General features: G+C 41.6%; 1 protein-coding gene across 1 annotated transcript in view; it reads right to left on the bottom strand.

The window, feature by feature from the left end:
• The window catches only part of SLC16A14 (solute carrier family 16 member 14), a 58745-nt gene extending 39964 nt beyond the window's left edge, over positions 1 to 18781 (bottom strand). Inside the window, exons 1-2 of the mRNA XM_043996118.1 lie at positions 18322 to 18781; positions 1575 to 1843 (exon numbers count right to left, since the gene is read on the bottom strand). Coding sequence (XP_043852053.1) covers positions 1575 to 1830 — 256 coding nt within the window. The 5' untranslated portion in view covers positions 1831 to 1843; positions 18322 to 18781. The remainder of the gene's footprint in view (positions 1 to 1574; positions 1844 to 18321) is intronic.
• Positions 18782 to 27468: the final 8687 nt, after the last annotated feature.

Raw genomic sequence — 27468 nt, 5'->3', positions numbered from 1 at the left:
GTCTTTTAGGGTAACAAAACTGGGGGCAGAATCATGGTACAGTGCAATGAATTCTGGCTCTGGGGTCAGAAGTCCTTGGTTCAAATCAAGTCCTTACTATCTATAACAAAACAACAACTAGCATTTATATAGCACTTTATTTATTGTTTGTTTGTTTTGGGGCAGGGCAATGAGGGTTTAAGTGACTTGCCCAGGGTCACACAGCTAGTCTGTGTCAAGGGTCTGAGGCTGGATTTGAACTCAGGTCCTCCCGAATCCGGGTGGTGCTTTACCCCACCTGCGCCACCTAGCTGCCCCACTTTATATAGCATTTTGCCAGTAATTTTACCCATATTATCTTATTTTATACTCACAACAATCCTATGAGGAAAGCACTACCACCCGTGTTTTACAAATGAGGAAACTGAGGCAGACAGAGGTTAACTGACTTGCCCAAGGTCACACAGCTAGGAAGTATCTGAGGTTGTTTAAGCTAAGGTCTTCCTGACTCCGTAAGTCACAATTTCCCTAGGCTTCCATTTCCTCGTCTATTAAATAAGGGGATTAGACTATATGATCTCTGCGGTCTCTTCTAGCTCTAGGCCTATGAAAGATGTGCAGACATCCAGATAAAATCAGGATAGTATTGAAGGTAATTAAATTAACTGCATAGAATCACAGATTTTGAGCTGGGTGGAAATCTTAGAGATTAATCTGGTCCAAATGCCATCACAGACATAACTGGGAAAGTAAAATATCTTCTTTAGAAGATATATGTAAGGGGCAGCTAGGTGGTACAGTGGATAGAGCACTGGCCCTGGCGTCAGGAGGACCTGAGTTCCAATCTGGCCTCAGGACACTTAACACTTACTGGCTGTGTGACCCCTGGGCAAGTCACTTAACCCCAATTGCCTCACTAAAAAAAAAAAAAAAGATATATGTATACTTATACAACACACATATTATACTGTTATATATATTTTGTAAGTGTATATATGTATACGTGTATATATATATGTGTATATATTATATATATGTATATACACACATATATAATTTTATAAATTAGGCTTTCAGAATTGGTGTTTTTATATCTGGAATTGAAAAAAATAACAACAAACAATAAAAATATGTTTAGCACCTATCCGGCCTGGCCAGATGTCAGGAATATGGATCAACATCTAGGGAACTCTTTCTCCTTGTCTTTCCTTTGGTCCTGGAGTTGTTGAGACCTAGTGTGGGCTGCTTGATTGTTCCTGACATCTGAGTCACTAACTTTTCATTTCTGGAAAGTAGAGGACCACCAAGCTTTACCATTAGCCCTGGCACTGCATCCTAAGGATCTCTGTCCTTACCATCTTCCCTCTCTCTATGTTCTCCTCCCTGCCTTCCCCCTCCTCACCCACCCTCCTGAAAGTCCTTTTGCCATCAACCTGACAGATCTGCTCTGTGGCTGAATTTTCTTTTATCTAGCATTATTAATAGCCCCTACCAAATGATGTCTGCGTCCTAACAGCGTGAACCTGGAAGGAGAGAAGGGGAATTTACACATTCTGTCTACTTATCTAGCATCTCCGGTATCCTGTCAGACATACCCACAATAAGCGTGATCCCCATGCTGAGGGAGCTAACCCAGGCGGTCAAGCCTCGACTCTGACGGAATTCTTCGAGCCATTCCATATTCAGTACACCCAGTGCCATCTGGGACCCCATGATGAGTATGTGCACCACGAAAGAAGAAAGGACAATCATCCAGGCCCATCCTCCATCGATGTTGGGATTAGGTTTCTGTGTCTTTTCTCTTGGCCCATCTTCAAAATCGTACCCAATATCTTCATGACTCGTGTACATTTTCTACAATATTCTGAAAAAACATACAACAAATATTTCTCTAATTGTAACAACAACAACAACAAAAAACCCCTTTTAATTTCCCCCCTCATTCTTTCTCCTCCAACACCATTAAAGGGTGGTCATCTTCAGCCTCAGACACTTGATACTTACTAGCTCTGTGACCCTGGGCAAGTCACTTAACCCTCATTGCCCTGAAAAAAAAAAGTGTCCATCTTGCCAGAAATCCAAGTCCTTTAGGATGAATTAGAGAGGAATTCATTGGGAATAGTGGATAGCCCAATAATAGAAAGGTCCCTGATCTTTGAGGCAAGAAGATCTGGATTCGAATCCTGACTCAGTGTGTGATCCTGGGAAAATCATTTAGCCTCTCTGAGCTTCAATTTTTTTTTTTTTTTAGTGAGGCAATTGGGGTTAAGTGACTTGCCTAGGGTCACACAGCCAGTAAGTGTTAAGTGTCTGAGGCCGGATTTGAACTCAGGTACTCCTGAATCCAGGGCCGGTGCTCTATCCGCTGCGCCACCTAGCTGCCCCTGAGCTTCAATTTTTTATCTGTTAAGTGAATATAATGATAGTACTTACCTCACAGAGTTATTGGGAGGATTAAATAAGGTAATATATGTAAAGTGATTTACATACCTCTATTTCACTGAATATCCATTTCTACTTAAAGGATTATAGTCAGTTTTGATGGGTAGGTGATTCTTGGTTGTAATACTAGCTCCTTTGCCCTCCACAATATCATATTCAAGCCCTCTAATCCTTTAATGTAGAAACTGCTAAATCTTGTATTATCCTGACTATGGCTCCACAATATTTGAATTATTTCCTTTTGTTTACTTGTAATATTTTTTTCCTTAACCTGGGAGCTCTAGAATTTGGCTATAATATTCCTAGGAGTTTTCATTTTGGATCTCTTTCAGGAGGTGATTGGTAGATTCTTTCAATTTCTATTTTGCCATCTAGTTCTAGAATATCAGGACAGTTTTCCTCGATAATTTCTTGAAAGATGATGTCTAGGCTCTTTTTTTTCAATCATGGCTTTCAAGTAATCCAATAATTCGTAAATTAGCTCTCTTGGATCTATTTTCCAGATCAGTTGTTTTTCCAATAAGACATTTCACATTTACTTCTATTTTTTACTTCTTTTGTTTTTGTTTTATTTATTGTTTCTTGATGTCTCATAAAGTCATTAGCTTCCACTTGCCTAATTCTAATTTTTGAGGAATTCTTTTCTTCAGTGAGCTTTTGTACTTCCTTTTCCATTTGGCCAAGTCTACTTTTCAAAGCATTATTTTCTTTATTGGATTTTTGTGCCTCTTTTACCATTTGGCCTATTCTGTTTTTTAAGGTATTGTTTTCTTCAGGTATTGTTCTTCCTTCACCAAGCTGTTGACCTCTTTTTTCATGATTTTTCTTGCTTCACTCTCATTTCTTTCCCAATTTTTCCTTTACCTCTTTTACTTGATTTTGAAAATCCTTTTTGAGCTCTTCCATGGCCTTGGGCAAATTAATATTTTTCTTTGAGGCTTTGGATATAGGAGTTTTGACTTAATTTGTCTTCATCTGAATTTGTGTTTTGATCTTCCCCATCACCATATTAACTTTCTATAGTCAGGATCTATTTCTGCTGTTTGCTCATTTTCCAGCTTCTTTCTTTCTTCCTTCCTTCCTTTCTTTCTTTCTTTTATGGGATGCAGCCAAAGCAGTTCTTTTTTTCCCCATAGAAATATTTTATTATTTTTCAGTTACATATAGAGATAGTTTTCAACATTTGTTTTTATAAGATTTCTCATTTCAAATCAGAGCAAAAAGGAAAAACCACAAAAAAGAAAAACAATAGCACCAAAAACAAAAGAAATGGTATGGTTCAGTCTGCATCCATATTCCACCATTCTTTTTTTTTTTCTGGATTTGGAGAGCCTCTTTCCATCATGAGTCCTTTATGCATGTATTAAATGCCTACTATGGACCAGATCCTGATGCATTAGGAGAAAAAAGATGGAAAAAAAATGACAGACTTCCTGTCCTCAAAGACTTTACAATCTAATAATGAGATATAAAAATATACTCCCATGGGGCACTTGGGTGGCACAGTGGATAGAGTACCGGCCCTGGATTCAGGAGGACCTAAGTTCAAATCCGGCCTCAAACACTTAACACTTACTAGCTGTGTGACCCTGAGCAAGTCACTTAACCCCAATTGCCTCACCAAAAAAAACCAAAAATTGAAAAAACAAATATATACTCTCCAAGAGTATGCTATACAGTAGAATGTGATAAGGACAAAAGAGAGATTCAGATAGAATGCCATTAGAAAATTTTAAGCACAAGAGATCACTTTCAGTATGGGGAGAAGGGAGAACAGGGTGGGGTACGTCAGGAAAAGCTTCCTAAAGGAGATGACACCAGAACTAGACCATGAAGAAAGAATAACAGCAATAAATGAGGAAGGACTGCCTTCAAGGCCTGGCCCTGGGATAATCAGAGTAACATAGTAAAAAGAGTGGTGGTTGGGGCAGCTAGGTGGCGCAGTGGATAAAGCACCGGTCCTGGATTCAGGAGGACCTGAGTTCAAATCTGGCCTCAGATGCTTGACACTTACCAGCTGTGTGACCCTGGGCAAGTCACTTAACCCTCACCGCCCCACCAAAAAAATAAAAAGAATGGTGGTCCTGGTGTCAGAAAACCAAGGTTCAGATACATAGCAAATATAAGACCACAGCTGTGTCACTTAAACTCTTAGAGTCTCAGTTTTCTCATCTGTAAAGTGGAAATAATCATCTCACATTCACCTTCTTCACAGGGGTGCTGAGAGGAGGGTGCTTTGCGAACCTTTCAACATTATAGAAATGTGAATTATGATGACGATAGATGATTTCCAGAGGTGGGAAAGGGTGGGATGAGGTGAGGTAACAGTGATTGCATCAGTATGTTTGGAAAGGAGACAGCAGGAAGGAGAGCTCACACTCTGGTGAGTGGGCTGAGCCCTGGGCAGGGGGGAGACTGCAGGGGTCTATGCTGGTGCTGAGCAGGACTTGGGTTTTTCACCCCTGCTGGGAACCAGGAGGTAGGCTTGAGTAGCAGGGACCCAGGTGGGGGAGGGGCACAGGCTCATCAAAGCTAACAACCACAACACACAAAGCTGGTTGATTGGCAAGTTGGTCTGCGGTCATCTAGGACCAGGAAACAGGCGAGGGATGGAAGAACCTGATTCTCCTTAAATCATACCATCTGGGACTTCTTAAGTTTGGGATACTACAGCCTGGAAACAGTGCCCCACTTTAAGGAGCTAAAAGTCAAGTAAAAGAAGGCAAGATGAGCCGACAGAGAAAGGGTGAGGACCATAGACAGTTTCTTTAGTAACAAGGAAGACAGAGGTGCACCCTCAGAGGAAAATGTCAACATCAGGGCCCCTATATCTAAAGCTTCCAAGAAAATACAAATTGGTCTCAGGCCATAGAGGCGCTCAAAAAAGGGACTTTGAAGATAAAGTTAGAGAGGTAGAGGAAAAAATGGAAAGAGAAATGAGGGTGATGCAGGAAAGACATGAGAAAAAAGTCAACAGCTTGAAAAACCAAATGGAAAAGCTCTCTATGAAAATAATTGCCTAAGAATTAGAATTGAACAAATGGAAGCCAGTGACTTTATATGAAACCAAGACACAATAAAGCAAATCCAATTGAATAAAAAAATAGAGAGGCAATGTGAAATATCTTCTTGGAAAAACTGCTGACCTGGAAAACAGGTCCAGGAGAGATAATTTGAAAATTATTGTCTACCTGAAAACCATGATCAAGGAAAGAGCTTAGACACCATCTTCCAAGATATTATCAGGGAAAATTGCCCTGAAATTCTAGAAACAGAAGCTAAAATAGAAATTGAAAGAATTAACTGATCACATCCAGAAAGAGATCCCAAAAGGAAAACTCCCAGGAATATTATAGCCAAATTCTAGAGCTCTCAGGTCAAGGAGAAAACATTGCAAGCTGCCAAAAAGAAAGAATTCAAGTACTGTGGAGCCCCAGTCAGGATAGCACAAGATCTAGCAGCTTCTACATTAAAGGACTGGAGGGCATGGAATATGATATTCCAGGGGGCAAAGGAAATGGGATTACAACCAAGAATCACCTACCCAGCAAAACTGATCATTATATTTCAGTGGAAAAAATGGGACTTTAATGAAAAAGACTTTCAGATATTTGTGATGAAAAGACCAGAACTGAAAGGCAAATTTGACTTTCAAATAGAAGACCCTAGAGAACCAGAAAAAATTGGAGTTGGGGGACATACCTGGGGTCATGCAGTGGATGACTGTCTCGTTGTGAAATCCTACATGAAAGAAACAGGAAAAGGCTTTTGGAGTAGGAGAAGAGATGGAAGAGAATCAGGGCAGTAAATGAATTTTACACTCATCAGAAAAGGCTCAAAGACCTTATATTCCTCAGAGTTGGCTCAAGGAGGGACTAACACACACACCCAACTAGGTCTATTTAATCTGGGCAGTAAATGAGCCTTACCACTCATCAGAATTGGCTCAAAGACCTCAATCTCATTAGAATTGGCTCAAGGAGGGAATAATGTACACACTCAATTGGGTGGAGTAATCTCTCTAACCCTGCAGGAAAATAGGAGGGGAAGGGGATAAAGAGAGAGGGACAAAAGAAGGAAGGACAGAGTAGGGGAGGGGACAGACAGAAGCAAATCATTTTGAAGAGTAATAAGATGAAAGAAGATGGATAATAGAAAAAATATCATGGGGAAGGGAATAGGATGGAAGGGAAACAGTTAACAATAGTAATCATGAAAAAGAGAAAAGGGGGAAAATTTGTACAAAAAAATATTTATGGTAACTCTTGGTGGAGGCTAAGAATTGAGAATCAAGGGAATGTCCATCAATTGAGGAATGATGGAAGAAGCTGTGCTATATGATTGTGGTGGAATGGTCATGTGCTATAGGAAATGACAAGCAGGATGATCCCAGAAAAACCTGGAAAGACTAATTAACAGTGATGTATAGTGAAGTGAGCAGAGTTGGGAGGACATTGTGCATAGTGACAGCAGTATTGTTCAATGAGCAAATGTCAATGACTTAACTGCTCTCAGCAATGCAATGATCCAAAATAATCCCAAGATTACTATTCACGCCCATAAAAAGAACTGATAAAAAGAATGCTTGTGGATTGTACATAAATAACCTGGTTGCCATCTTGTGTAGGGAGGAAGAAAAGGAGGGAGGGAGAAAAATTTGGAACTCTAAATCTTATGCAAATGAATGTTGAAAACTACCCTTACATGTAACTGGAAAAAAAAATAAATAAAATCTGAACTCAAAAAAGAAAAGAAAAGAAAAAGAAAAAAACATCATCTAGATCTTTGGACAAGAAGGCAGAATTGAGCCATGCCTAAGGCACATAAGAGTCTTGAAGAGACAGACCAAGAAGGGGAACCCAAGAAATGAGTCAGAAAGAATCAGAGGATCAGTAGCAATAAGTAAGGAGAGAAATAAAAACAGGGGTGAGCTTCAGCAAAGAAGGGAGAGGTCAAGAAAGGCTATTTGTTCCTATAGACATCTCAAAACAGAAAGCTTAGGCTGAAGGTTCCAGTTCTATCAACCTCTTCAAGGATAAAAGGAAGTTCCAAGAAAAGGTGTGCCCTCCCCCTAATTTTCCTTAACCTCCCTCTGTCCATTATCAGACATTATTTTATTTTATTTACTTTGGGGGGGGGAAGGGCAATGGGGGTTAAATGACTTTCCCAGGGTCACACAGCTAGTAAGTGTCAAGCATCTGAGGCTGGATTTGAACTCAGGCCCTCCTGAATCCAGGGCTAGTGCTTTATCCACTGTACCACCTAGCTGCCCCCTATTATCAGACATAACACAAAATGCTCATTTTTTTTTTTTACTCAATCATAAAGACACTAGAAATTAGCTAACCTCTACCTAACTCTTGGGAATTCTCCTATTTGGGGGCTCTGAGGTATGGTGTCACACCTCTAACTTTTCATATAACAAAGATCCATAAAAACCAATAGAAAAGGGGACTACATCGACTTGAAGGGTCATTCTGTTGACCCCAGGCTATTAAAAATATGAGCTAATTTTAATAACCAGGTATAGATGATGAAATTCCCAAAGACATGGGAGAGAGGAGTGAAGAGCACCATTGGCCACCTGAACTCTCCACAGAGACACCTACAACCACAAATGAGAATATAAAATGGCTTCTCTTTCTGTAGTGCCTATGTCAGCATAGTGGAAATGGAGCGGAGAGCAATAAGTTTCAGACTGTCTATATACCTTATGTGTCCATTTACCTGCTGGTACTTTACACGTCAGATCCTTGGATAGAGAGCAACAAGATGACCTATTACTAAGAAAGAGTTTACCTTTTTTGTGTGTGATGCATCCGGGGGTGGGCTGGAGTCAGCTTATCCTGGCTCAAGAGAATCAGTTGTTAAATTTCAGTGTAAGCATTTATAGCTCAGAAATTGGCAAAGGATACAAGTCAGGGTTTGACTTACTGTTTTTTTGGTTGTCTAGATTTAAGAAAGTAATGGGGAAAATGTTGATATTGCAGATTAAACTTTAAAGGGTGTCCTGGGTACATTTTCCCCCAGGAAGCCAACTGTTAAATATTTACCAGCATATTCCTTCATGGATCTCTTTGGTTGTCTGGCAAAGTCTATGGACTCAGTCAGAATTATGTTCTTAATGCATAAAATGAAAAAATAGGATTACAAAGGAAATCAATTATATTGCAATACTTTTTTTTAAAAGTCCATGGGCCTCAGGTTAAGAATGCCTATAGTAGAGGAAATGAATATCAGCACTGACATTTTCACTGTAAATGAAACAAGAAGGCAAAAGGTAGTAACAGCTAAAGTAGGAGAGGCTTCCAGATTCTTCTTAGAGAGGAAAATAATGAAACTGGAAGAGTTGGTTCTATCACATGGCCAAAGGCAATAAGTAACATAATTAAACTCCCCGGACATAATTTCCTCCTCTTTGTCAACCATCTTCCCACCAAGGAGAAATCCCCATCTTCAGACCCCCCACTCCTCTGATTGGTCTCTAACTCTGCCTACCACTATCTCAGGAGGGGCTCCACCCATGCTTCACTATCTGAATTTATCTCCCTTCTCTTAGGAAAAGGGAGGATCCCTCTCCATTACATAGCCTTCTCCCATTCAAATGTAAACTCTTTGAGGTTAGGGATTGTCTTCATTGCTTGTATTCATATTCCCAGATCTTAATGCAATATCTGGAGCATAGCACTTAAATGTTTTATCTATCTATGTCTGTCTATCTGTAATTTCATGGAACACCTGGTAATCTTACATTTCAGGATAACTGATAACCATTTGTAAAAAGATTATTTTGAAAATAACTGCAGCTTAACATGTAACATCTATTGTAGATGATAAAGAGGTAGAGGAATTTTATAAAGAACTCAAAAAGCCCCCACCCAAATCAGATGAATACATATTTTATTACTCAGTGATTTAAATACAATGGTGGGCATGGGATAGTGAAAGATATGTCAGAAAGCATGATTAAGGAGTATGAATCAAAGATCTTGAGCTTGTGGGGTATTAGAAGTCTCCTGTCTATCTACATACTATGAAGAATATCATTAAGAAGAAAATTTAAAGGCATTGGGCAGGGTGAGCATCAACTAACACTACAAAAATGAACCCTCTGTTTAAATAACGAACAACCAGTTACTCATGAGGGGATTCATTTCAAAACTAACTGCCTACGTACAGTCAGACCACCAACCCTTTACAAAAGATATCAAATGATATGAAGGAACAAAAGTTAGAAGATATGACAGCAATCAAGGCAAATCAAACCTGGTCAGGAAGGGTAGCTAGGTAGCACAGTGGATAGAATGAAGGAACTGGAGTCAGGAAGACCTGAGTTCAAATCTGACTTCAGATACTTACAAGCTATGTGACCCTGGACAAGTCATTTAACCCTGTTAACTTCAGTTTCCTCATCTATAAAATGAGCTAGAGAAGGAAATGGAAAAACATGCCAGTATCTCTGCCAAGAAATGGGATCATGAAGAGTCACACTCAATTAAAGAACAACAACCTGACCTATTTAAATAAGCAACTGATGCATCCCTTCCCTCCATATGAAATGGATAAAAGAACATATTGGAAGGGGGCAGCTAGGTGTCACAGTGGATAGAGCACCAGCCCTGGACTCAGGAGGACCTGAGTTCAAATCTGGCCTCAGACCCTTAACACTTAGTGGCTGTGTGACTCTGGGCAAGTCACTTAACCCCAATTGCCTCACCAAAACAAAACAGAACATATATTGGCAAAGACTGTCAAAATTTCCTTGGGAAGTTTAACTGATGGAAACCAAAGATGAAAAAAAAAATTCCTAGAAACGATCTCAGCCAGAAAATATGTGATTTCCTTACCAAGCAGAGGTATATGGTAGCTAAGAGCAATATTGATTTAGAATATAATTTGCAAACTTTTACAGAAGAAGGTGGTGGAAGATTATGAGTAACAGAGTCTTATTAAAAACAAACAAGAAACAATAGAAGGAAAAACAGATTGTCAGAAATTTGGTGAGAGATTTAACTAAGCCTGATCATCCTGAGATCAACCAAGGATCAACTGGAAGTGGGAAAATGAACAGATGAGAAATAGAAATACTTTTCCTCCATTAATTGCAGTGGAAACATCACATTTATATCCTATCAACACAGACTCCAGTCTGTAAGGAAGAAGAAATTACAACAGAGAAAATAAAGATGGATTAGACCAAATATACAGAAAAATAGACTCAGGTCAGAAATAACACAATTTTTGAAAGCCTTTTGAAATATCAATTCTTGTGATATTTAAACAAAAGGAGGATACCAAACATTTGAGGGAAAATCTCAAGTGTTACTATTTTTTTTCAGCAACAAACATTTATTTTATTTTCCATTAACATGTAAGGGTAGTTTTCAACGTTCATTTTCATAAGATTTAGAGTTCCAAATTTTTCTCCCTCCCTCCACAAGATCGCAATCAGGTTATATATGTACAATCCACAAGTGCTCTTTTTATCAGTTCTTACTATCTTCATAGTAAGCTTCCTCATTAGTTCCTTGGAATTGTCTTGGATCATTGCACTGCTGAGAGTACTTAAGTCATTCACAATTGTTCAATGAACAATATTGCCGTCACTATGCACAACGTCCTCCCAGCTCTGCTCACTTCACTATACAACAAGTGTTATTATTACTAAGAAACAATCAGGCAACCAATAAAATACCAGTACTGACCACCCCATATACCTGTTTTACCATCCCTACAAAGTTTTTATGTAAATGGTTTATACAAGCATCAACATCTCTGTGAAGACATGAAGAAGGAACCAGAGCCTTTTTCAAACAGCATTCTTTAGCAAACTATATATTTAAAGGCACAAAATTCACAGAAATGCATAGACAATATATGATCCCACTGTGTTTATTGCTTGTTTACTATTGACAAGAACTCAACCTTTGACTTGATGGAGAAATTGCCACCTTTAAAGGCTCTCTTCCAACAAGGTAATTTCCATGAATATGTCAAAATCACATAAGGTTCTTTCAAAGAGATAAAAACAGATAATTTCCCAGTGATGCTTTCTGTTTGTACCAAGTGAGGCATAAAACAGGGAGATTTCTGCTTAACAAACATATTTGCTACTGTTACGGAGCATGTTCAGTGCAGAGTCCAAAAGTGAATCCTTAGAGATGATAGGCCCCTCACACATTTTTGTTTGCGGATGACTTTGTGCTGGAACACTGTGAACTCTCCTAAACAAGAGCCATACCACCAAAAGAGTCTGGCTTAAGCAACTAAATTAGAAAATCTAGTGGATGAAAGAAGCTTATTGTCTACAATATGATGTTAAGTGAACAATCCATAAATCTAGTCCATTGATACACAGACTTCAGACAGATGGACAGTGGATTGGGCCCAAAATTGAATTGAAAGTGAGCCGAATTGGGGAATTTTTACAGTGCTTTTAATGACTCAAAATTCTTTTATTAATAACAAATAGCTGGAGGGGGTGACCAGGTGGCCAGTGGATAAAGCACAGGCCCTGGAGTCAGGAGGACCTGAGTTCAAATCCAGCCTCAGACACTTGACACTTACTAGCTGTGTGACCCTGGGCAAGTCACTTAACCCCATTGCCCCACCAAACAAACAAACAAACAAAAACAAATAGCTGGGATGTTAGGGATTTTGATTGCATCTTCCATTGATGGGTGTCAGTGATAGGGAATGAATTGGTTGGACTGTTTGGACTGTTGTGGGGTGGAGTCAGCCCTATGGTGCATCTGAGCTCCTGTGTCCTAACAACAAAATGGCAAGATACCCAAAAGGCATAAGAGTATGCATTTCCAACAAATAACTGTAGAGAAAAAGTTGTGGGTCAGAAATAAATGACTGGAAATAAAGGTGGTTAAGGGTACAAGATCTAGTGATAACTGATGGACAGCCTATATTCTCCAGTATGCTTAACATACTGTGTCGTTTGAAATACATTGGGGGTGCCTATCTCTGTATTAAAATATTGGGGAACTTACCTAATGTTTCTAATATAATGCTATTTTTTTTTTTGCAGGGCAGTGAGGGTTAAGTGACTTGCCCAGGGTCACACAGCTAGTAAGTGTCAAGTGTCTGAGGTCCAATTTGAACTCAGGTCCTCCTGAATCCAGGGCCAGTGCTTTACCACTGCGCCATCTAGCTGCACCTATAATGCTACTTATAAATTAGAGGCTACTGCACCAGTTTGGAGCATTAAGCATTTATTAAAGCATATTAAATGTTAGTAAAGAGAAAGAGCACATTATTCAGAATTAGAATCCCTACACACCTAGTTAGAAGGAGGAGAGAAGAGGGGAGCAGTGTGGTTGCCTCTTCCAGTGTCCCAGCCAAGAGTGAGTATAAGCTTCCTGCAGCCTGGAGGAGAGTAGGCCCTTACACACTGCTCAAAGCTAATTGGCTAGCACCATTCAAACCTATTGGTTTACTGGGCTTGAGGTTGGTCCATATTAAAATGAGCAGTACATGCTGAGGTCAGAGTCCAGAGGACACACCCTCTGAGCAGAAAAGTCTTTCAGGCAGGTGTGGTTTTAATCTCTATTGTCTAGTGAGTGTTTGAGTCAGTATGACCTCCAACTCTACTGACCCTGGGCTGGCCTTAAAAGAGGTCCGGCAAGGCCCCCTGTGAGTGTGGGGGGGGGGACGACCTCTGGGTCTCCCAGAACCCCATTATTTTTTTCACAACACAAAGTCGGGGACAGCTAGGTGGCACAATGGATAAAGCACCAGTCCTGGATTCAGGAGGTCCTGGGTTCAAATCCGGCCTCAGACACTTGACACTAGCTGTGTGACCTTGGGAAAGTCACTTAACCCTCATTGCCTCCGCAAAACAAACAAACAAACACAATGTCAAGAAACCTAGGGGAAGCCCCGTCCCTCACCCAATACTTAATAGCAGCTTTGGGGGGAGATATGGACACTTGTATATGTAACCTGTGGTCCAGGACCTGTAAATTCTCTGGCCTTATACAGACCATGTCCAATCATTGGGTGTGATCTGCTCTCCCTCCCCAAATGTCTTTTTTGGCTTTCCTCACCCTAATCAGAGATTATTTCTGGGCTATCTCTAAATATAGCTCATGTCTAGGTCTCCTCAGAGGTGAATTAAAGGGTCACTAATTCTGATACAACTCATGGTAACAATGAACATTAGGTACAGAACAATCTCTGTTCTACCCCCTAGACAGACAAAAAGCAACATATTCTCAGTAGCTCATAAACATTCTATAACATCACTTTTCTCCCTCGAGTGAGATATTCTCCCCCCTCTGTCCCTTCTCCCCTACCAAAGAGTCCTGCAGATACATACAATCATTCTGTGAGTTAGTCTGTGGTTTGAATGATACTCAGAAGGAAAAAAAAATTAGGGTTGCTAAAAGACAACCCCTTTCCTGTTGGACCTGCAACATCCTACCCCTATTGCCCCATCTTTCCACCCAAATGAGGGAATGTTATCCTATTTTGCCTGTGGGTAAATTCAACTTGTATAGTGGAAATTATTTTGTTTATTTTGTACACATGTTACACTTAATTATTTGGGTACGTGTTGTCATCCCCCTTAGCCCCCTGCCCCATAGAACATAAGCTTCTTTAGTGTAGGTTCTGTTTGTTTCTGTCTTTTTATCCCGACACATAGTAGGTGCTTTGTAAATACAAATTGAATTAAAATCGAATGAAGTTGATCAACCTCCTACACATATACTGTCTTAGAAGAATGAGTGGTAATTTGCATTATTAGAAGAAATGTTTGTGTGATGGGATCACAGATCTGTGGAAGTACCAGGGTTTATTTATCTCCATATTCTCTACACAGTTCATCTCACTGTGCTTTGGAGGCCCAAGCTCTCACAAATCCATCTTCTTATCCGTCACATTGTCTAACATGAGACCTTGCTCATCCTGTGTTCGAAAAATGTTTGTTGAACACATGATACATCTTAACTGGACTTTTTCTCCCTCAGTAAAAGTTGCTTCAGAGAAAAGAGAACACCGAAAATATAATTTGCCCGACACAAATTTAAGCAAATGTTCAGAAGGCTATGGAAAAGGCAGATTTCTTTTGGGGACTGGAGAAGCACTTGAATGTCATACCTGTCTTAAAAGAATTGTTTACCGCGTCATCATTAGTTTATCTTGGAGTGACTTCAAAAATGTATGACGTTAGATCATATGCCACATAGAAAAGCAAGAGTCATCTCAAACTTTGTTAGTGTAGTGAGAGTAGCTATTAAGAAGCTATTGAGGGGCAGCTAGGTGGCGCAGTGGATAGAGCACCGGCCCTGGATTCAGGAGGACCTGAGTTCAAATCCGGCCTCAGACACTTGACACTTACTAGCTGTGTGACCCTGGGCAAGTCACTTAACCCCAATTGCCTCACAAAAAAAAAGAAAAAAGGAAGAATGTTAAAGACTGTTGTCTTTTGAATTTTTCCCTGCTCCACTTCATCCTCCACTCAACACTCAAATCAATTGTCCTAAAACTCTGGTCTGACCGTGTCACCCCCTAATCAATAATCTCTAGTGGCTTATTACCTCTGCAATCAAATATAAAATCCTCTTTTTGCCTTCTAAAGCTCTTCATTACCTTTCCACTTTCCTTACTCTTGCCTCCCCACCACAAACCCTATGATCCAGTGAACCAGGCATCCTTAACTGCTTCTCACACAAGACACTCTGCCTCCAGACTGTGCTTCTGTACTGGCCCTGGCTTCCATCAAGTTTCCTATTTGCATGTTATCTCCCCCATTAGATGATGAGCCCTTCAAGAGCAGGATCTGCCTTTTCTCTTTTTTTCCATCCCTAGTGCTTAGCACAGTGCTGGCAAGACAGTAAGCACTTAATAAGTGTTTGCTGACTTACATATAAAACAAAAGCAGAGTCATCTCTATCTCTGGTTAAATTACTTTAGTAAGTCATATTTGCCATTGGCTTTTATTTTCTCCCTCAAAACAACTGGTGCCTCAACTCTCTCATCAAATCCAAATTTCCTTATATATATAGATAAAAGAAAGCCACATGTGTGAGCTGTTAAATAATGATCAGCAGCTCAGCTAAGCTAATATACTCATTTAGCCATGCATGGGCTGCAGAACATGCAATATATCTACCAAAGCATCGGAATCCAACATTTTCTTTCCTTCCTTCCTTCCTTCCTTCGCCCAAGTCTCCTCTAAGAGTAAAGTGACAAGTAAGGAAATCATCCATTTTTAACTTGACTAATTCTCTTTGGTTAAAATCCGGCCATTCCAGTTTTAAATGAAGAGAAAAGTTGGGATTTATTAAAGTTAAAAACTACAAATACAGTCATCTCATGAAGAGATTGCTAGAACTGTGATGGGAATAGTAGCATGTGTTCTATAACTAGTCTGGTTAATCTGCATGCACATATGATGTCTATTTGCATTTAAACAGTGCTTTTCTAGAAAGGAAGGATAGAAGGAAGGAGGGAAGGAAGGAAGGGAAGAAGGAAGGAAGGGAAGAAAGGAAGTATTTATTAATTAACTACTAGGTGCCGGACACTGTGCTAAGTGGTTTACAAATACTTCACTTGATCCTTACAACCCTGAGAGGATACTAACTTGAAAGTTTCAAGATATTATCCAATGATTATTTAAAGTGAATGTGATTTGAACTGTATATATTCCATGTGGAGCACAGGCAGGTATGGAATGTTCAATGACATTCCACGTCCACCATCTAGGAAAAGATTACATAAGTATGACAAAGGACAGATGGAATGTCTCTATTGAAGAGAAGGGGGAATCCGGGAAGTTCTATTTTGCCGTAGTTTTTTTCTCCCACTGCTACTCAATAGACATTTATTAAGCGCCTAGTATATACCAGGTATTGTGCTAAGTACTGGAGATACAAAGTAAGGCAAAAGACTGCCCCTGTACTGATAGGTCAGACAACAAGAACACAACTAGATTTTTTTTTTTTGGCTGGGCAATGAGGGTTAAGTGACTTGCTCAGGGTCACACAGCTAGTAAGTATCAAGTGTCTGAGGCCGAATGCGCCACCTAGCTGCCCCCTTAGATTTTATTTTTAAAAGCTACATAAAGGATAAATTGGAGGTAATCAACAGAGAGAAGGGACCATCATTAAAGGAATCAAGAAAGATTTCCTGTGGGAGGTGGAATTTTAGCTGGTACTTGAAGGAAACTAGCAAACGGGGATAAAAAGAGAAAGAACTCCCAAGCAAGGGGGACAGCCAGTAAAAATGCCTGGAATTGAGAGATAAAGGGTCTGGTGTGAGTAACAGCAGGGAAGACAGTGTCATTGGATTGTGGAAGATTGTTTCATTGATAAAGATAAGTCACCCTGTGATTCAATGAACGTGAGTAAATATTAATTGTTTGGGGCTTGGTGCCTAGGACTCAGGACTCGGCAACAAAAATGGCCAAGAAGAGGGGCATTTTGATGTAGGGGAAAGAACACTAGCTAGAGAAGGAGGACTTGGATTAAGGCCAGAGCGCTGCCAATTATTACTTGTATGACTCCACAGCTCTGGACCTCAGTGTCCACACCTCTAAAATGGGTAGGTTGGACTCTGTGGTCATTTCCAGCTCTACATTCACGATCCTAGAAGAAAGAGAAGGGCAAGCGCCTCCTTGCAGAGTCATTACACTGCACACTGCAGGTGACAATGAGGAATTTGTCCCATTTTCCTTCTTTGCATTAGACACAGAGGTGCGGGATCTGAAAAACGCAGGAAGACCTGGATATAAGTGTAGCTGAGAAAGCAGCGGCAGCGGCAGCTGCAACCCAACTATTTGACGAAGGGATGGACGAAGAGATGCAGGGATGGAGGGATGGTGAGGAAGGGATGGGGCGTGGATCCTCCTCCAGGCCAGACCGCTGTTGTCGCTGTCGTCAGCACGCCCCGTAGCCTATCCGGATAATGAGGGCGGGCCAGACTCGCCCGGGGGACTCCACCCTAGGGCTCCCTCACAGGCCTGGGATCCCAATTGGCTCTGCACTATGTGACCTCCCCCTCCTCACTCTTTCGAGAACCCCAAGGCAGTATCTCTGGGTTCTGAGGGATTGGACGACCCCAGTAGCTCCTCCTCCCAGAGCCCAGAGCCGTGGCAGCCGGGGAGCCTAGCGGGCTGTCTTCCCACGGCCCATCTCCCTTTTTCTACCACAGAGCCCTGGCCCCTGCGGGAAACTGAGGCACCACCAATCCCCTGCCAGTTTGCCCTGGGAGCCGTCGCCTTCCCACTCCCCGCACTGCTCCCGCCTCCCGCTCCTCCCCCTCGACCCATAAATAGCCACATCTTGTTTGATCTGGGCCTGGGGCTGGAACGGGCTGGGCGTAGGGCGAGTGGATCCCAGCGCGGGGGTGGGAAGACGCAGCCCTGGCCAGGGGCTCTCCGGGAGGCGGGGCGGGAGCGTTCAGGAGCGGGGATGTTGGGGCCAGGACCTTCTCACCAGCTTTCCCCGGGTTATAGGAGGCAAGAAAGGAGCACACATCCTCTCCTTCCGTCCGTTTGTCCGTCCCTCCCTCCTTTTCTCCTCCCTCCCTCTCTTCTGCTAGCAGCGCAGACAATGACCGACAGTTACCCCACGCTGCAGCAGCCAGGCCGGAGACCAAGCCCCCACCTTGCTCGCAAGGCAGAGAGGGTCCTTACACCTCTCCCCATCATCCTCTTGTGCATCCTTCCTCCTCTTCCTCCTCCTTCCCTCCTCTTCCTCCTTCTCCTCTTCCTCCCCCCTCCTCTTCTTCCTCGTCCTCCCCCCCCCATCTCTTCTCCTCTCTTTCTCCTCCCCTTCCCTCCGCCCCCGGCAGCCCCCTGCCGCCGCTCACAGCAGGATCCCGGTGGCCCCCGCTGCAGCTGGGCCCCCATCCCCCGGGCAGCGCCGGAACCCCGGGCTCACTTACCGCTCCCGACCAGCCCGGGGTCGGCTGCTTCACAAGGCACTAGTCTTAGGCTCCCCAGCTCCTCGCTGTTGCCCCCAGAGCCCCCGAACGCTGAGCCTGGTTGCAGCGGAGCCTCTCATCCTGGAGCTGCGGTGCCCTGGTCCTCCAGCTCTGCTTGGCCGCAGCCCCCGGCCGGTCCGAGCAGGAGGAGGTGGTCCCCGCCGCCCTCAGCCCTTTGCCCCTCGGAGCCCGGGGGCTCGGGGGTGCTTGGGTAAGAGCTGAGCGTCCAAGTCTCCACACTCTTTCATTCCTATACCGGCTAATTCTGGTTTGGCAGGAAAAATGTTGCAGTCACCTCACATGCACACTCTTGTGGCTGGTTGAAGTTTATAGCTCCAGCTGGGGCTGGGCTGTCATCCTGCAAACTGGTCCCCGACGGTGCAGCATCAACCCTGAGCCCCAGCTGCAGGTGGGGGGCAGGGAAGACTTCATCCAAAATCACTGCTGGAGTGGGTCAGCAAAGGACAAAAATCCAAATTGTCGATGGCACAGTTTGCTTATAAAAAGGAAGAAAGTATACTCGGAAGTATACCTTCGAGAGGAGGGCTGGGGCAAGCTTTTCTCTGGTGTTTCTCAGCCCATGTCCCCTCCTCTCAGAGGGGTAACTGTCCCTGTTGGCTCTGTGTGGCAGAGTGGATAGGGGGTTGGAGTCAGGAAGACTAGAGTTAGAATCCTGCTTCAGACATTAACTGTGTGATGCTGGGGCAACCCTTCTCAGCCTCAGTTTCTTCATCTGTAAAAGGGTGATAGTAATGGTGCCTACTTCATAGGGTTGGTGTAAAGTGCTCTGCAAACCTTAAAGCTGTATATGAATGCTAGCTATTATTATTATTTATCCATCCCTTAAGGTCCCAGACCACAGCTTGTAAATTTTGTACCCTATCTCCTCACTGCCCCAGCACAAAGCCTTATTTAACCCTTCTCTTTTAGAACCTCTGGCTCCCTTGTCAGCTCAGCTCAACTTCCTGACTGTGCCTTCCCTCCAAATCACTGTTATTTATTCTGTATACATTTTTTAAAATCTACTTATTATATACATGTTGTCTTCTCCCTTCCCCACGTTAAACATGATGGCAGTTTCTTTTGGTTTGTTTGTTTTTGTATCTCCAGCAGGTTTGTTTGGCAAACAATAGGGTTAGGGATTGAATCTATGCTATCATTGGTATAAGGAACTTCGTGGTGGGGAAATTCTCTCCACTATTGCAGATCAGCACCTTCTCTACAATGTATAGTCCTAGAGAGGTTAAATGATTTGCCCAGGGTCACAAAAATAGTATAAATATCAGAAGCAGGACTGAACCCAGGACTTCTTGGATCTGAAGACATTTCTTTCTCCACTATCCCACATTGCCTCTCAGGCACAGTCACTTTAATAAATGGTTGTTGATTAACTAATTGCTTAGTAGTACTTCTTAACAAACATTTCTTCAGCAAACCAAGGGGAAAAATGGAGACAGTGTAAAGCATTGCATTTGGAGTCAGAGGACCTGAGTTAAAATGCTTGTCTTTTTACCAGTGCAGTTAAGTAACTGAATCTCTTTGAGGGCCTTACTTTCCACATCTGTAAAGTGAGGGGGTTGGATGGAAGGAACAGGTATTTGCAGAAATAAGTAATGTTAAAACAAAAGACATCATAAACAAAACATATTTTTAAGTAATTGAATAAAACGAAGGGGTTGGGTGACCCCTGAAAGTCCTTTCCAGCTTCAAATGAGCTAAATGACCAGCTAGATAACTTCTAAAATCCCTTTCAGCTCTAAATCCGTGATCCTGAGCAATTGCCATTTAGACCTACTTATGCCATTTCTGAGCACTTTTCATCTGGTTTCTGAAGAGCTTTGTTGTGATAGAAACAGTCTAGTATGGAGCTTATTAGCCTGTGCCCATGGGTAAGCTTGGACTCTGAATCTCAAGTTTCTTCATCTTTGAAATGTGCATAACAACATCAGTAGTCAGTACCTATTGTCCGGGGTTGTAGAGGGAGAGCAATTATCAAATAAGGTGTTAGCTTTATAAATCTTATGTAAATAATGTATGATAGAAAGATATTTATATCTATAGATTATAGATATATCTATATCTCTATATTTATAGATCATATATCTATAGGTATAAATTATAGCTACATCTATAATCTACAGGTTATATGTATGGATGTGTGTGTGCACATGCGTTCGAGAGAGACAGAGACAGAGAGACACAGAAAGAGAAACAGAGACAGAGAGAGCGCATGTGTGCCAAGTTCTTCAAAAAAATCCAATAGTGTATTATCACCCCTATCATATGTATTATCATATCACACACATACCCTACTACCACTCCTTTGTAAGTCCCTACAAGCAGTGTTTTATAATCTGCATATACCCACTTTACAGAGGAGAGTTGAGATAAAGATGTTAAATGGTTTCCTTGGATATTAATGGTAGATGTACTGATTTTTGTCTAGGGAAGGAAGGCTTCTCTGGGGAGTCATGACAGCACCATTTTGTCACGTTCTTTGTACCTTCCCTTCCCACTCTTCTCCTCTCTCCCTTTCCCCCCTGATGACTGCATGGAATTTTAGAAGCTGAATCAAAGTTTTGTTTTCCATAATTTTACAGGACCTTTTGAGGTTACTGGATTCATCCTGGGGAGAATTAAAAATTGGCAGACCGCTGTTCTGCTAATAGGGTTTTGCTATTAGGTCTTTACTAACATCAGACTGATGTGGAGAGAGGGAAATAAAAACAGAAAGGGTACACGTGGGGAAAGGCGGGGGGACACCAACAGGGAAAGAAAAGAAAATCAAGGAAACAGATGGCTTTTTTCTTCCTGCCATCTGCTTTTGGAGCTGGTGTTCCTGTGGGCATTCAGCCTTGAGTCTCTCCTGAAGCTATAGGAGGGGGACACAGAGCAGCCAAAGCCTTACATTAAATTAAGCACTTGAAGTTTAAGTGCTTTCCTCCCAAGCAACACTCCCTTGAGGTAGGTCATGAAAGTGTTATCCCCATTTTCCAGATGAGGAAACTGAGTTTCAGTGACTTCTCCATCGTAACCCAGTATTTCCCAGTGCTGTGCTTTCATTATCTCTCGCTCTCTTTTTTTTTGGGGGGGGGGCAGGGCAACGAGGGTTAAGTGACTTGCCCAAGTGTCAAGCATCTGAGTCTGGATTTGAACTCAGGTCCTCCTGAATCCAGGGCCAGTGCTTTATCCACTGTCCCACCTAGCCAACATTTATTTAGTGCTTACTATGTGCTAGACACTATGCTAAGAGCCTTATAATTATTATTTCATTTGATCCTTATAACCCTGGGAAGTAGGTGCTATTATTATCATGCCTATTTTACATTTGAGAAAATAGAGGCAGACAGAGGTTAAGTGACTTTTCTAGGGCCACAAAGCTGGTAAGTGTCTGAGACTAGACTTGAACTCAGATCTTCCCAACTCTAGGCCTAGTTCTCTATCCACGGTGCTACCTATGGGTTATCATAGGTATCTTACGTCTGGACTTTTGGGTGAATTGGGCATAAGACTAGAAAAATGGCAGGAGAGGTATTGACAATGAGGCCTTTAGCAAAAGGATCCAATAGACTACCAAGTGACTCACAACTTGACCACCCTCAATTCAGACAGGGTAACTCTAACCCCAAATTAACTGAGATCAAAAGAGGCATCCTAGCATCATTTCGTCATGACACCTGTCAGTAAGCAACATTAATGCAGCCAATGGGTGCAGAGAACTATACTATGTCTTATAGAAAGGATACTATCCCCCCCCTAAAAACAAAAGAAAACAAAACAAAAAAACCCTTAGGAAAAAACACACAAAGCTATTTCAATAATACAAATTAATATATCAACAACTGATACTTGTTTAGCAGGCCAATCAGGGATGGCAACTAATAGGATAATAGAGTCAAGGAGGACTCTGAAGTTGAGTATGGGTGACTGAAAAGATAATGGTGCCCTCAATAGAAATAAAGAAGTTTGGGAATGGGGGTATTTTTAGGGGTAAGGTGGTGAATTCCATTTTGGACATGTGCAATTTGAGATAAAATATCTAAGTGTAGATATGCAATAGGTAATTGGGAATGTAGAACAAGAATTCAGGAGAGAGACTAGGGCTAGATAGCTAGATTTAGCAGTCATCTATAGGCAGATGATGATAGAATCCATGGAAGCTGATGAAATCAGCAAGAGAATGTAAAGAAGAGGGAACAGAACCCAGGAGAGAACTTTGGTAGAGACCCACACTTAGAGGGTTGGAGGTAGATAAGGACCTATCAAAAGAGACTGTGTTAGGGGGAAGCTAGGTGGCGCTGCAGTGGATAAAGCAAAGACCCTGAATTCAGGAGGACCTGAGTTCAAATGTGGCCTCAGACACTTGACACTTACTAGTTGTGTGACCCTGGGCAAGTCACTTAACCCTCACTGCCCTGCAAAAACAAACAAACAAAAAAAGAGACTGTTAGACAGGAAAGAACAGAAGTAGGATAGAATAGTGTCATGAAAACTGAGGAAGGAGAGAATATCCAAGAGGAGAGAGTGGTTATTGATGCTGAAATATGCAAAGGTCAGGAAGGACTGAGAAAAGGCCATTTGCTTTAGGAGTCAATAGATCATTGGGAACAGTAGAGCCCAGTTTTAATGGGAGGATCAGAAATCAGATAGAAAATGTTTGAGGAGTGGGATGTGAGAAAGTAAAGGTGATGTGTAGAAATGACTTTTTTTGTGTTGTTTTAGTTTTAGGTGTTTGGGGTTTTTTTGGTGAGGCAATTGGGGTTAAGCCCAGGGTCACACAGCTAGTAAGTGTTAAGTGGCTGAGTTCAGATTTGAACTCAGGTCCTGCACCACCTAGCTGCCCCCTAAAAATGACTTTTTATAGGATTTTGGTTATGAAAGGTGTGGGGACCAATTTTTAATTGGGGAGTGCTAGCTAAGCGGCTCGCCGCAATATTGGGGCAAGGAAGGAAACCGGCAGCCTTCCTCAAAACAGAACAAGATTTATTTTAACAAGAACGAACTTAAAAAAAAAAAAACCACAAACAGGATCAGTAAGATCAAGGGAAAGGAAATAAAAATGGGGAAAGGGAAATTATAATACCTGAAAAATACCACCGCCCAGGAATCAGCTGAGAATACACAGCAGAACGCCTGTCGCTTTCCAGCTTCCACCTAGAATGCCCAATTCTCCTCCCCCAAACCTAGAAACACCCCACACAGCCCCAGCCAATGGGATGGCCGCTCTGACAGTCACATGACTGCCCTCACTAGGCTTCCAATCATTATAATTTTGCCAGGCCCATGTAGGCGTAGGCGAGTGGTGATGACGTGAGGTGCCAGAGCCCTGGCAATGGCTACAACCAGTGGGTGGAGCACCCTGCGGTTTGCGGAGCCCCAGGCCAGTGCCCACCAAGGCATAAAAACCTCAAATAACAATTAATTCTTTACAAAGGGAAGAAAGCTGTAGAATGATAGTTTTAGGGGATTGTGGAGTCACAGGAACTAGTAGATTAGGAGATAGAGGGAAATAGACACAGAGAGAGGGAGACAGGCCAGGTAAGAGAGAGGAGAATGATTGAAGGGTTAAGTCCCTGGAGGAATTATTCAAGGATAGGGTCAAGGACTCTAGAGTTGACATTAGCAAGACAAAGAACTACTTCCTCTTCAGAGAATGGAGCAAAGGAAGAGAGATGGGTGATGTAACATAAACAAATTTACAGTATTATGAAACCGGAACAGGATATAAATGGGATTCCAGCCCAAGCAACAAAGAACAAACTTGTAACATCAACAGGGAAGTCATCCATAGAGCTGGAGCTTCTCTATGCATTTCATCCATGTTTGTTTGGATCCCACTCAAGAAAGCAGTCCAAGAAGGTCACTTTAACTCCTATAGACACCAACTACTTTAGGGCAGTAAGTCTCAGTCACAGTCTACCATGCTGCCCCTGTCATTCCAACCTGGTGCTCCCAGATACTTGGCATAGGAACCACTACCATTTATCCTGGAGATAGTTTCTGAATCCACTATTCTGTCAGAAGCTTCTCTTTTACTTCTCAGAGGTGTGGTGATAAATGTTTAACAACCAACTTCCTGGAAAATGTACCCAAGATCCTCTTTTAATTTTAATCCACATTATTAATATTTTCTCCATCACTCTGTTAAGTGAAGATAATCAATGAAATAATAAAGTGAATATTGATTTGTAGCATTTGTTAATTTCCAAGTTTTAAATTCTCTCACAGAAAATTTAACAATTGACTCTCTGGTTTCTATTGTTTCCAACCTCCCACTGAGTTTTCTTCCTTAAGGTTCAGGTTTTTTCTGTTCCAGTCACCCACTCAGTACTTTCTCCCATGTACCTTCAAGTCTATAGCATTCTAGGAAATGTGGTATTTTCCTACCTGCTACAGAAGAAAGTAATTTGATTTCATTTGATACAATTTAAAAAATGCTTTATGAAACACCTGTGATGTACAAGGTGCTGTGCTAGAAATGAAAACAGAGATTAAAAATGGCAGACCTGAAATTAAAACAACTCTGAGGTACCACCTGACACCTATCAGATTGGCTAAAATGGCAAAAAAGGAAAATAATAAATGTTGGAGAAGCTGTGGAAAAATTGGAACACTAATGCATTGTTGGTGGAGCTGTGAACTGATCCAACCATTCTGGAGAGCAATTTGGAATTATGCCCAAAGGGCGATAAAGCTGTCCATACCCTTTGACCCAGCAATACCACTTTTGGGTCTTTTCCCCAAAGAAATCATGGAAAGGGGAAAGGGACCCACATGTACAAAAATATTTATAGCTGCTCTTTATGTGGTGGCAAGGAATTGGAAGTTGAGGGGATGCCCATCAATTGGGGAATGGCTGGACAAGTTGTGGTATATGAATACAATGGAATACTATTGTGCTGTAAGAAACAATGAGCAGGAGGAGTTCAGAGAAACCTGGAGGGTCTTGCGTGGGCTGATGATGAGTGAGATGAGCAGAACCAGAAGAACATTGTACACAGTATCATCAACATTGAGTGTTGATCTACTGTGATGGACTATATTCTTCTCACCAATGCAATGGTACAGAAGAGTTCCAGGGAACTTGTGATAGAAGAGGATCTCCAAATCCAGGAAAAAAAAAAAAAAGGAACTGTGGAGTATAGATGCTGAATGAACCATACTATTTCTTTTGTTTTTGGTGCTGTTGTTTTTTCTATTTTGAGGTTTTTCATCATTGCTCTTATTTTTCTCTTATAGCATGACTAATGCAGAAATAGGATTAATGTTATTATGTGTATATATGTATATATATAACCTATATCAGATTACCTGCTGTCTTGGGGAGGGGGGAGGGAGAGGAGGGAGGGAGAGAGAAAAATCTGAAATTGGAAAGCCTGTATAAACAAAAGTTGAGAACTATCTTTATATGTAATGGGGAAAAAATAAAATACTTTATTAATTTTTTAAAAAATGGCAGACCTGGCCCCAGTTTATAACTAGGCAGCAAAGTAAAAACAACCTATCTGCTTTTGACTAACAGCTGGCTTGAGGGCTATGCCAAATCTTTCCAATCCACATCTTCAAACTTCTTTGTTTCACATTGATATCAATCTCTTGCCAAAGGCCAAGGCATGGGAACAGGTGTCACAGAGCTAGAATAATAGCCAAACAAATGGTAAGTTTCTAGAATGCTTTAGGCAATATCAGTACATAACTAGGAAGGAAATCCTCTGGGTCATGTGATCTGTCCCTCATGTCTCTCAGCTCCTCTTTCACACTAACAATTAGAACCACCACTCTCAAAAAGAGAGGCAGGACAGTGTAGTGGGTAGAGGGTCAGCTCTGACAATAGCAAAGCCTGGTTTTGAGTTAAAGGTATTCTGGAGCCAACTTGGTTAGCATTTATACCTCGGAAACTGGCAAAACTACAAATCAAAGCTTGTTTTGTTTTGTTGGTTGTCCAGACTTAAGAAAGTGATGAAGTGTCAGTAATGTAAATTCTATTTACACATTTTTTTTTCTCTCTCCATTGAGCTCATTGTTGAACATTTAACATCACACTCCTGAGTCAAGTCCTGCTTCTCATATATCCTGGTTGCATGTCATCCTGACTTGTCTTGTCACTGGACTCAGATGGCTCTGGAGGAGAGTGAGGCTGATGACTTTGCACAGACCTGCCCCACACAAATCCAATTCACTCGCAAGTCAAGACATCACTTTCCTGATGTCATCGACTGATATTCTCTTTGAGAACAACACCCACAAGGCAAGTCACTTAAGCTCTTAGTGTTTCAATCGACTCTCTAAGACTATAAACCACAGATGAGTTGCCCATTAGCACTGGTGAAGAAAGTTTCCACATTGGGAGTTCTCCACACCAATGAAATCACAGGTTCAGATCTCCTCCCCGTCCAATTTTACAATATGTCTGACACATATAGAGAGCTTTAAGGTTTGAAAATATTTAGAAATATTATTTCATTTTATCCTTTACAAAGACCCGTGAGGTAGAGGCTATTATTCCTATCTTACAGATGAGAAACCTGAGTGTGAGAAAGATGTAGGGTCTCATAGCTAGTGACTGTCTGGGACTGGATTCAAACTCAGATCTTCCTGACTTCAAGTCCAAGACTATCCATAATTCTACCTAGCCAAGTAAACCTTCAACCGCTTATAGAGGGGTCCCTCTAATTATACACTAGCTATGGTACTAACCTGGAAATGCAACACCTCTGTTTACTATTTGGTAAACAAGTGAATGCTTTTTCTAGGATTGTGTTAGAACAGTGTTGACATATACTGGAAATATATAAATGCTTATTTCCTATTCCCTCCCCTGTGAACTGTTGGGTATCTGTGAGTTGGGTATGTGAGTAATCAATCCTTAATTCACATGTATATCATTTAAAAAAATTTTGCAACACTTAGTTTATTTTTTCCAGTTACATGTAAGGGTAGCTTTCAACATTCATTTTCATAAGATTTAGAGTTCCAAATTTTTCTCCCTCCCTCCCTTTCCTACCCCCTCCATAAGACATCAACCAGGTTATATATGTACAATCCACAAGTGCTCTTTTTATCAGTTCTCTCTATGGGGATGGATAGTAAGCTTCACCATTAGTCCCT

Source organism: Dromiciops gliroides, chromosome 3 (genome assembly GCF_019393635.1).
Source record: "Dromiciops gliroides isolate mDroGli1 chromosome 3, mDroGli1.pri, whole genome shotgun sequence".
In the NCBI taxonomy this organism is placed as follows: domain Eukaryota; kingdom Metazoa; phylum Chordata; class Mammalia; order Microbiotheria; family Microbiotheriidae; genus Dromiciops; species Dromiciops gliroides.
Note: the sequence above shows the minus strand (reverse complement) of the source record. Positions and strands in the feature narration are given on the sequence as shown.